The 11,388-nt window shown below is 44.7% G+C and overlaps 1 protein-coding gene across 1 annotated transcript; it reads left to right on the top strand.

Moving 5' to 3' along the window:
• The first annotated feature begins 1,003 nt into the window (after nt 1–1,003).
• Nucleotides 1,004–11,104, top strand: KCNJ5 (potassium inwardly-rectifying channel, subfamily J, member 5). The gene is made up of 2 exons (XM_010186771.1): nt 1,004–1,943; nt 10,755–11,104. The coding sequence occupies exons 1-2, from the start codon at nt 1,004–1,006 to the stop codon at nt 11,102–11,104; spliced, it is 1,290 nt and encodes a 429-aa protein (XP_010185073.1).
• Nucleotides 11,105–11,388: the final 284 nt, after the last annotated feature.

Genomic DNA, 11,388 nt, shown 5'->3' with positions numbered 1-11,388 from the left:
ATCGTTTTGTATTATTTATTTGTATCTTGTTAAGCACAGTTTTGCATGTCAGCAGTGGGCTTTTTAATGGCTGGCTGTTACGCTTCTAAAAGCATCTGGTGTTTGTGTCCAATGTCAGAGAAGTAAAGGGGTGGGTACTGATATATCCGATTGACAGTAGGCCTGGCTCCATCACACCTTCAGACCCGTAATTCAAGATGCTAAATTAAAAGCTTATTTCACCACTGGAACCCAGGATCCCAGAATAATCTGGCACTTCCAGAAGGTGATTCAGCTAGCCTGAAATCTGAATGATCCCTGCAGGTGCCTTTCTCTGCTGGCTGTAAGAGGAACCTTCATGCATAATTTAGACTTATGTGAGGTTTAGGTGGACAGTGGTGCTCAGCATTTTCTATGAATTTCTAAGGTTTCTCTTGGTGTGCACCCAAAACCTGAGGCATCAAAAAACACCTTCAGTGCTTCTTGAAAATATACGTTGATGTATCTTTACTTTGCTTCTTGTTGTGTTCTCAAGCAAATTTTGGGCATAAAAAAATCTGAGGACCAAAAAAACCTGCACAAAACCGTAACTAGGTCTACCTATTTCATGACTCCCAAGCCGTGCTCATCACCACATTTTCTGAGGTTCCAGCAGTGCATTAAGCAAAGTGAGTGGCAGCTGGCTCATGCTTGAAGAGACCGTGTGTTATGAATCCCTATTTAACATCCAGTTCAATGCAGCGTTGTATTTAGCAAGTGGCTGTTGTGAGAGAAGAGCTGAAGCCCTTCAGTGTGTTTCCCAAAACAATACTAGGAGGAAATATGTGGGTCTAGTGAGAAGGAATCAGTCTGTACCCAGCCCTGTACCAGCATGGGACAAGGTTTATCAGTGTAACATTAATATTTGCAATGTTTGTTGTCCTGGTCTGTCGTAATGGTTCAGACAGTAAAACAAAATGGCTTTTGTCTCAGCGCTTTTCTTCCTATCTTAAACTTTATTTCTTTGTTCTCCTGCAGCCCAGCAATGGCCGGAGATTCTAGGATCTTCATGAACCAGGACATGGACATCGGAGTCACGTCCAGAGAGCCCAAGAAGATTCCCAAACAGGCTCGGGATGATGTCCCCATTGCCACCGACCGAACCCGCCTCATATCAGCAGAAGGGAAGAAGCCACGCCAGCGTTACATGGAGAAAAGTGGCAAGTGCAATGTGCATCATGGAAATGTCCAAGAAACCTATCGATACCTTAGTGACCTCTTCACTACGCTGGTGGACCTCAAGTGGCGCTTTAACCTTCTTGTTTTCACTATGGTCTATACCATCACTTGGTTGTTTTTTGGGTTCATATGGTGGCTCATCGCCTACATCCGGGGAGACCTGGACCATCTTGAAGATGACAACTGGATCCCCTGTGTTGAAAATCTCAGTGGATTTGTTTCTGCATTTCTGTTTTCTATCGAGACTGAGACAACAATTGGGTACGGCTACAGGGTGATAACGGAGAAATGCCCGGAGGGCATCGTACTGCTCCTGATCCAGGCTATTCTGGGCTCCATCGTCAATGCATTCATGGTGGGATGCATGTTTGTCAAGATCAGCCAACCAAAGAAGAGGGCTGAAACCCTCATGTTTTCTAACAACGCGGTGATTTCCATGAGGGATGAGAAGCTCTGTCTCATGTTCCGGGTTGGAGACCTCCGCAATTCCCACATTGTCGAGGCTTCCATTCGAGCCAAACTCATTAAGTCCAAACAGACCAAAGAAGGAGAGTTCATCCCCTTGAACCAAACAGACATCAACGTGGGATTTGACACCGGAGACGACAGATTGTTCCTGGTGTCCCCTCTGATCATCTCGCATGAAATCAATGAGAAAAGCCCCTTCTGGGAGATGTCCCGCACCCAACTGGAGAAGGAGGAGTTTGAAATTGTGGTCATCCTGGAAGGAATGGTGGAAGCAACAGGTAAGGACTTGTCAAAAACCAGGCACAATTTTCAAGGGGGAAGGGGAAAAATGGAGTGCAGTTTGGCATTCAGATTTTACTGTCGGTGTCACTTTGACTGAGAACATTGGGATTTGTCCTTCTCTGGTGACTGGTTCAGGTGGTATATTATGGTCTCAGGTAGCAATTAAAAGACTACATGTTGTAGTGTTTCACACTCTTTTTATAAGTCTGGGATTCAGATGAAGGGGTTAATCAAGGAGCTGTCCTCATTAATCACTAAGAACATTGCAAAAGAGGAATGGGCTAAAGAAATTTGTGAGATGTCTTGTGGTCCTGTTTTCTGTGATCAAAATTCGTCGCACAAATCTTTTTCCATTTCTCCCCTGTATTAAAAATTGGCTGTAGTTGTGCTATTTTTGGTATTGCTGTGGTGTTGCTTTTTAATGGAGGCTATGAAGGAAGTGTCCAAGTATTACTATATCCCATAAAACGGCGTGTGCTGAAACCGAATGACTTGCACGTGATACAGGACATACGTTATCAAAAGGAGCTCCAAGAGGAAAAATACAGAAACTGCTTTTGTGACCCTTGGAACCCAGCAGCTGTTTAACAGCATAAAACAGTGCTGTGTAATGGGTAGATTAGGAGATCTACTCAGCTGGTTCCCTGTTTCCTCCTGCAGGTGTATTTGTGGTGGGCGATGAAAGAAGCTTTCACAGGTAGTTTTGCCCTTTGGTGTTTAAGGATTTTAGTTATGAGATGGCACTCTGAATCCAAGCTTTTTCTGTTGGTGGTGTTTGTACATCTTTTTTTTTTGCCATCTTGATGAGGTTCTATCTGAGACATGAGCAATGGTTTTTGGCTTGATAATGAGTACTCAGTGGTATCAGCACGCTGTCTCACAGATTCTAGCCCTTGCTTACTATTAATATTGTCCCCTTCTTGAGATTTGTCCTTGTGAGCCTCCTAACAGCCAGATGTATAGGGAAATAACCCCTCAAATTTCTGCATCCCAGACCTTCACTCCTAAAGGCAGCTCTTTAAGAGCTAATTCAGTTTCCCAGTATCTCCCTTAAGTCATTAGGAGAAGAGCAATAGCTGATTTTTCCACACAGAGCTAAGGGGAGTATAGACTGCACTGCACATGGTTGGAGCACTGTATTGTACAAAAGGAATTCATTTAGCATTACTAAGCAAATACTCCTTCCCAGCAGAGTATTGTAAAGATGTGGCAAAAGAAGGGGTGGGTGGAAAATACTATCAAAGGCAAAGATTTGTAATGGAAGCTTATTTTGTAGCCTGAACATTTGCTAGATAATCGAAGCTCCTAATCTGAAGATGAAATGCAGTTCCTGGTTTGGCCAAAGCCTATTTCCCTATCACACACAGTGACACGATATCAAATTCTGTGTGAACAGCAACTGCACTGCCTTCCTCATCTGAAAGCTCAGCCTCTGCTAGATCTGTGTGAGAGGAAGTCATTACCAATAACAACCTCAAAATTAAAAGCATGGCACAGGAATAATATTGCTTTACAAATGGGCTCCTCTCCCAGAGGGATTGTACAGGCCAGTGTGTAATGATATTAAGGAGCATACATCTGTGGAAATGAATTATTCTCCTCTCAGAAGACAGGCTGTGAAATTCCAAAACTGAAGCTAGAAGAGCAGGTTTGCATTGAACTTGGAGCAGAGGAGACCTCAGATATCCGATTCAGGGCCTGGGATGGTTTTCTGAATGACACATGGTAACAGGGAGTGGGATATTTTGCCACAGTGCGAGTGCCTTGCAGTGTTTGTGCTTCCCTGCTTTGTCCCCATACTTTGTAATGTTGATAAGGCAGTTTGGGGGATATTAATCCCTGCCTCTATAACTTAAAATCTGCTCCAGGCAAATTCTTTAGGTTCTTTCCTTCCTATCATACTGTTCAAGCCCCATCTCCTTTCGGGACTGGTATCATTTACTTGCAGTGTGACTTCTGTTAAACCATGGCCCTGTTACAACCTGGTGAGGTTCAGGGCAGTATGAAAATGCAACAAGCTGTTGGTTCCCTTAGTAACCCCTGTGAAAAACAAGGAGGCACCGTCGCAGCGTTGAGAGGTACAACTGGTCAGAGCACACAGCTCGTTTTATGGTGCACAAGAGGTGACCCTGGTCCGGATGCTGTCAAGCCCCATCTCCTTTCGGGACTGGTATCATTTACTTGCAGTGTGACTTCTGTTAAATCATGGCCCTGTTACAACCTGGTGAGGTTCAGGGCAGTATGAAAATGCAACAAGCTGTTGGTTCCCTTAGTAACCCCTGTGAAAAACAAGGAGGCACCGTCGCAGCGTTGAGAGGTACAACTGGTCAGTTTTACGGTGCACAAGAGGTGACCCTGGTCCAGATGCTGTCTCAGAGGAGGTTCAGCTCTGCAGGTTTTGGAAAAATGAATGGAAACTTACTCCGTCTTTACAGACAGTAGCAAATCACCCCGTGAAGGTATCCTGCACCAGCGGGGAAAAGACAGCTTTCATAAGGTATATAAAAAACAGGTCAAACTGGCAATTAGCAACGTACAAATGACTAAAGAAATTTCAGTGTAATGTCTTGCCTAAAAGCGTGAATATTTTTCACTGAAACATTTTATAACTCTTTCCAACTGCTTTAACCTACCACACACACATTACAAAGGTATTGTCTCCTTCTCACTGATATTTAGGTTTCATTCTGATCTAGTGGAAGGCAGAGATGGTTAACAGTTTCAAATGGAAAGTATAGAGCAAGTTCTGAAGAGCTGAAACTCCTCAAGTCATTGTTTCTTTGCACAAAATGAAACATTGAGGCCTAAACCAAAGTTTTTATTTTCAAGTTGCCTTGCATTTCCTAAACACTTCAAGTTGTTTTATTTACAAAGTGAAACATTGCGGTTCAAAACCATGTTTTTGTTTTCAAGTTGAAGTTTTAAAAGGATAAATAACAACACGCTGACGAGTAGCAACACACGAGAAACTTCACAGCCAGCCCAAAAAGCAGTGGTTTTATTTTGCAGAAAAGGAAAATAAACATTGCATTATTGTAGTGAGAGCTCTGCAGGGACCCACGAGAGGTTAAAAACTGCCAAAGGGAGACGAAGTTTCTGGGCAGATCTGCTCTGATCGTTGCTGAGGGAAATGACCGCTGTAAAGACAAAATCAATACAAGGGTTCTGACTGCCAGGGCTGCTTCGTGGGCATCTTGAAAGCAGCAGCATCACTCACGGTGCCTACTTAATGAATTGGTCACAGAGATTACTTTAGGGAATTAGTTCTCTTTTGCCTTATCTGAAAGGGACACTTGTCGGGATCAGCTGGCCCAGATGTGACCCGCAATAAAAGGGAAGAAAGTGAAGGCGGAAAATCAGTTTGCAAAGTGAACGTATTTCTGCTTTCACTGCCTTTCTGCTTCCCACGGCGGCAACAACCATTAGAGCCTGGTAACAGAAGAGGTTGGGGCTGTTGCTGGCCAAACCTCTTGCCCTCACCTTCTTGATCCAGTGTAAAGCAAGGCAGAGAGCGAGTCATTTGGTGACTGGACTCTTAGGAAAGGATAGGCGTATACATTTCTGGCTTAGAGTCTGAGTGATTAAAAAGTGGTTTAATGATTAGAAGTCATTTACCTCATCCTGGCCTTGTGAGCGTGTAGGCAAACAGCAGCTTTTCTGCACCTCAATTTATCCACTTTTACAAGTGAAATTACTTGGCTGTAAATACAGGACCAAAGGAGGTAGTCACAATGTAAGATATCCTGAAATTAATCATGGATATCCTGAAATTAATCTTGGTTTCTATGGGAGAACAAAGGAAGGGTGAAATTACAAACTGGAGTTTTCGTGCATTCATCATCTGGTTTGGGTTGTCATCTTGTTTTATTTTGCATATAAATAAGTTTTCTGCAAGAAGGACCTAGCAGAACTGTTACAGAAACTGCTTATACAATTATAGGGAAGAGAGAGATGTCTCAAGTCGTTCTTTTCATGAGCTGAGTTGTCCTCCAGAGGTGGACATTGCCAGGCCAGTCATAGTGGGTGCCCCTGCCCTAAAAGCACCTTTGTGAGGGGCCTGCAGTGACACGGTGTGAGCTTGGTGCTCAGGTTTGGCCTGGTAGAGCCATGGCAATTGAATCAGAGACCTTTAAATCATAAGGTCCTTTTTAAAATTATTATTTTTTTTATTTTATTATCGGTGCCCAGGAGCTTTCACATGCCTGAAGAGCTTTCAGAGAAATTAAAATCCTATTACTCTCCTCTGGGCTAAAAATCAAAGCGAATCAAGCCCAGGCATGAACTCCTCTAAAGGAGACAAGCACAAATAGTTGGAGGACCATGCTCCTACCTTCTAATATTCCTTTGCAAGTTGGAGGAATAGTGACTTTTGGAGGTTACGGTGTTCTTTGGTCTAATTAACGCAAAGGGACTAATAAATTTGATAACTATCCAAATGCTGATGTTAATCGAAAGACAGCTACTGCTTAATTAGAGTGATAGGACTTCAAATTTTTGTAACTACTCCTTGCCATCCTATAACTCTGAGTCCATCAGCTCTTTCTCTGTGTTGCTGTAGTGTCGGTGGAGCTCAGCTCAAGGAGCAGAGTGTCAGTTATGCGAGTTACAAGGGAAAAAACCACCCTGCATACAATCGGGTATGAAAACAGGGACAGAGGAGTGAAATCCCTTCCAGCAATGTCTGTGTCTGGACTGCAGAGAGAGCCCAGAAATGCGGCTAACGTACAGTCAGGATCCTCAGGACATTTTGCCAGCAGATAAGCACTGAGCTCTGTGGCATTTAAATGAGGAGAGTTTATTTTAGGCTGATGAAAAATGTTGTCTTGACAGCCCCAGGAGTTGGGGTATCTCTGCCCACTGAGAAAGTCCAGGTGTGGAGCAGTACTGAAATATTAAACTGCATCGTTGGTGGGATCAAATTGAAGCCTATGGCAATTTCTTGGGTTGGTAGATGATGGTTTGTGGTCCCTTGCCCTCTCCCATTAAACTCCCCATAAAGGTGCTGCCTTTTGACAAAAATCTGCACCCTCCAGCAGTTGGGGAGAGGCTGCGGGTTCGGCTCTGGATAGCCAAAATCTGCAAGTGCAGTTAGATCTGGGCTGTGATAATGGAGTTTGGTTTGAGCTGGTAACCCGAGGGTATACAAGACCTGGAAATGAGGAGCAATCGCCACTTTTCCTCGCAGTGAGGGAGAGCAGCAGCTCTGCTCCAGTTGCATAATCAGCGGCATTGCAAACAGGGAAACGTTCAGAAATCTGCAACTCCCATTGAGTTCGCTGCCGAAAACCCAGGCTCCTTCCCAAGCCAGCCATCAAATAACTGCTTTTTGTCAGCATGCATTACCATTCCTTTGTCTTTGATAAAATGTGAGCTGCTTGATCCCAGCTGATTCTGATGACAGAAAAGTGCCTTATTGGTAGGGCTCCCTGACACCTATTTTACACACCAGTCTTCCTCGGTGCCTCTCTCTGTTCTCCAGTGTAATGAAACACCTGCTTTAATACACATAGCAATATATTCTGCATCTTTTCATCTACTGGAAACCAGAAGCGAGCTGTTTAGGAAGGCATCTCTGGCTGCCTTAAACAGGAACATGCACAAACTGATATTGATCCTGTGATGCAGTGACTCCAGCCAGCAGACAGAAAGTGCACTTCTTAGCGTTCTGCTGTAATGAAATTATCATTAAAGCTCTATGAAAAGTTTATTGCAAAACCTGAAACCAGGAGACAGTCCTCTGGTCTCCAGCTTTCTAAAAAGCCTGGAACTGGTTTCAGCTCTGTTGAAAATTTGGTGCATCTGCTTATAACTTTGTACAAAGTTTTTTTTCCTGGTTTCAATTAAAACTGCGTTTTGTCTGCAACTGAAACCTCAGCTGCAAAATTAAGAGATGAGACAGCTGTAACTAAAACTCAAAAGCTGAAGATTTCACATATCATTTCACATTTTCCACAACTGACAGATTTATATTAAACGTACTTTTTCATTGTTGAACCAGATTGTTTAGGAGAAAATTAAACTTCTAATCGTCTTATTATCCGGAAAACGCGATACACTTCATCTCTATGACTTTGTGTGGAAGTACAGAGCGGCTGCACCCATGTGCTCTTAATAAAAGTGAGGTTTATTGTTTCCACACCTCTTCTGTCATCTTTTTTGCAGTTACAGAGGCAATAATCAGCTAGGGACATTACAGATGCATTAATTAACCAGGCTGGAGAGCACAGGGCAGCCTGCAAAGCAGGCATTTAATGGCATTTGCAGCAGAGACAACGCTGTTGTTTACTGGGTAATGTAGGAGTTGCCAAGCAGTGTGTCCCCACGCAATTAAAACACCACTGCACATGTGCTAAAAAGGAATATTTGAATGGGATTATGCAGCAATTACAAGTTGTCTTATTGTGCTGGCTCTGCGTACCCCTGGGGTTACAGAAAGCAGCTACTGCAGGAAGCTGGCAGTGTGCAGCATTTGGTTGCTGAAAGCTTTCTATTGTGCCGCCTTTAATTGAATACTTACAGCAGGAGATAACGGGGACTGTGTCTCTGGAGTTCAGGTTCACTCTCAGGTGCTCCCCCAGGGAAGGAGCTATTTCAGTCCCGATTATAAAGCAGGAGTTCCCTTGGGATGCCTCAGGCCCCCACGTTTAGCAGGGACACCCCATCTTGGCCCTGGGGACAGCTACGTGGTACCTTTGTGCAGCACTTGGAAAGCCATGGGAAGAACCCACCAGTGCAGTCACAGGACTTAATTCTGTGCACTCTCCTCTGCTGCTCTTTGCTGGGCTTTGAAAGCAATCGGAGCTCGGAGGAGACGCTTGAAGGCCTTTCCTGATTTCTGGTGCAAAAGCAGCTCTGGCTAAAGGAAAAAGGGCTCGTTTATTTTAACTGCCTCCTTACCATACACGTAAGTGCTGCTTGTTGGCCTCCCAGCATGAGGGAGCATCAGGAAATGGGATTAGCCCTGCAGCTGCATTACTGACCGGTAATAAAAGCCTTGCCCGGGGAGGTCAACAGTACGATAAATGTCAGCGACACAGCTCTCCTGAGAAGCACTGTGGCAGGACTCCAAAATTAGCAGGACTTTATGATCTGCTCTTTGCTGGCTGATAAAAGGGAGTGAAGATTTACCAGTCTTTACCTCAGGGGATGCTGCACGTTGTAGTGTCACCATACAGTCAGGGGTGGTCTCCATGCTGTTTTTCACTTGTACAGCTGATAGTTTCCTGAAAAGTCACTGTACCTCAGCAGAGCTTCTCCTTAAAGCGAAAACACTTGGGGTAATATTCTTCTTCTGTTATCCTATTTTTCTTAGCAGCCTCTGCACATCCCGGTTCCTTCCAGTCCAGGAAGCAGGCACACCAGAACACTATGACTAACTCTGTACTGGTTGTTCCTGCCCAGAAGCAAATACTTCTGAGATATTCTTGGGGGAAAAAATCGGCTTTTCAGTCTGAGATACAGATCTGGAAGTTCTTTTCCCCTTTCAAGAACCAAAAGCAACCAATATACTCCTGGCCTCATAGCTTTAAACGAAGGAAAGCAGCAAGAGAGAAGTAAAGCTTTCCAGAGAACCTGCTTGTGTGGGTGTCTTTTAATGGACTGTAGCAATTACGAGACAAAATACTAGTCTTTTCGCAAAGGTGCCTTTTTTTTTAAGGAAATGAGTTTTCCGATTACTCTGAGATTTCAGTCACTTAGTTGAGCTCATGTGCTGAGAATATATGATATGCTCTTCCCTGAGGCATCTGACACTGATACTTCCCCCCTCATCTATTGCTTTCCGTATCTGTTTGTGTACTTTGGACTTGGAAGAATTGGCCAGGAACTGGATCAGGTGCATGTTTTGAATGTATCCCAGTCAGGCCTATCTCTCACCCTCCAAAAGAGAACAGTGGGAGGATCTTGTGTGGTCAGGTTTTCCAAATTTCACCAGAATTAAATCCAAAATCATAATTAGGACAAACAGAAGACAAATATTTGGAGGAGGAGTCAGCCTTGACATTGGCAGGTGATTGCAAGAGAGTTTGTTTGCAATTAGGCCAGTGCTGAACACGTATCCATCCTTTGCAAAGCTGCTCTTTAAACTTTTTCAGAGTAAATAAATAAGCTCTGCTCCTTGGGGCTGAGAAGCAGCTTGACAAATACCAGTTTCATATTGCCTGCTGTTCATTAATCCACAACCCATTAATACATGGAACTCGATATGCTTATGAGCATCACTGTAGGTTGCTATGGTTCTGCCAACCCAATACAGTTGGATTGAACCCTCCGGAGGGATTTAAAAGCCAGCTTGCCATATAAAGCACTGGAATTTGTGGCCCCCTCTATGTCTTGGTGTCTTAACCCAAGCACAGGAGGGAATTACTGGTACTGCTGCAGATGGGGTCAGATGCAGCGGTTCACTCTCCTCAGGGGCCATGTGGGTGAGGATCTGAGGTGCGCTGACAGGGTTGGATGTTGCTGTAGCATGATGCACCAGAACTGCTGTTAGTGTCAGCCACGCAGGCAACACCTCAACAGAGCAAGGTGAGGACAGAGAGAAGCTGCTTAGTGGTACCAGACTTCAAACCCATAAGCACGGGGTTCAGGAAACAGTCTGAAGATGCAGCGACGAAGCCATCCCTTTTCCTTTGAGTGCTCAGCTTTTTCAGGATAGAGGCTTTTGTGAGGCTTATTAAGCGAAGACCTTTTCTGTGTCCCAGAGCAATCAGGTATGGAGATAACATGAAAGTGCTTTTAAATGAAAGCAGTGGTTGGGTGAGCATGTAAGGAAGCTTTGCATTTAACATCCCTCTGTTTCCACCCAGGGATGACTTGCCAGGCTCGCAGCTCCTACATGGACACCGAGGTGCTGTGGGGACATCGCTTCACTCCCGTCCTCACCCTGGAGAAGGATTTTTACGAAGTCGACTACAACAGCTTCCACAGCACCTACGAGACCAACACCCCCGTGTGCTGTGCCAAAGAGCTGGCCGAGTCCCGCCGCGAAGGCCAACTCCTCAGCCACCTCTCCAGTGCCACCCTCCTGAGCGGGGGCAGAGAAGCAGAGACAGCGAAAGAGGAAGAGGAAGAAGAAGAGGAAGAAGGCAGGGAGCCGGCAGGATTGAATGGAGCCAACGGGACAGCGGGAGAGGTGAAAGAAGATATACCCGTATAACACACGAACTGCTGGACAGTAGACACCCACGTACACCAACTGGGAGACTGTGGTTTGGGGTCAGAGAGCTGACATTTATGTCCAGATCTCTGCTGCCTGGTCCTGGCAAGTCACTGCACAGCACCGTGCCTCAGTTTCCCTCCCCTTTTGTCTGTACAGTGAGGTTCTGGGCTTTGCACTCATGTGCAAAGCGTTTTGGTCTCTATGGACAAGGCTCACTAAACATAATCACTGTTAAAATTGAAATTCCCACCACTGGTTGTTTCGAAAGGTGTTCATTGGCT

Source organism: Mesitornis unicolor, unplaced genomic scaffold (genome assembly GCF_000695765.1).
Source record: "Mesitornis unicolor isolate BGI_N332 unplaced genomic scaffold, ASM69576v1 scaffold1346, whole genome shotgun sequence".
In the NCBI taxonomy this organism is placed as follows: domain Eukaryota; kingdom Metazoa; phylum Chordata; class Aves; order Mesitornithiformes; family Mesitornithidae; genus Mesitornis; species Mesitornis unicolor.
The sequence above is the reverse complement of the archived record's forward strand: the minus strand, read 5'-3'. Positions and strand labels throughout refer to the sequence as shown.

Coding starts and splice junctions, on each gene's coding strand:
- KCNJ5 (XM_010186771.1), top strand. CDS start 1,004: ATGGCCGGAGATTCTAGGATCTTCATGAACCAGGACATGGACATCGGA. Junction 1,944..10,754: donor AGGAATGGTGGAAGCAACAG/GTAAGGACTTGT, acceptor GTTTCCACCCAG/GGATGACTTGCCAGGCTCGC.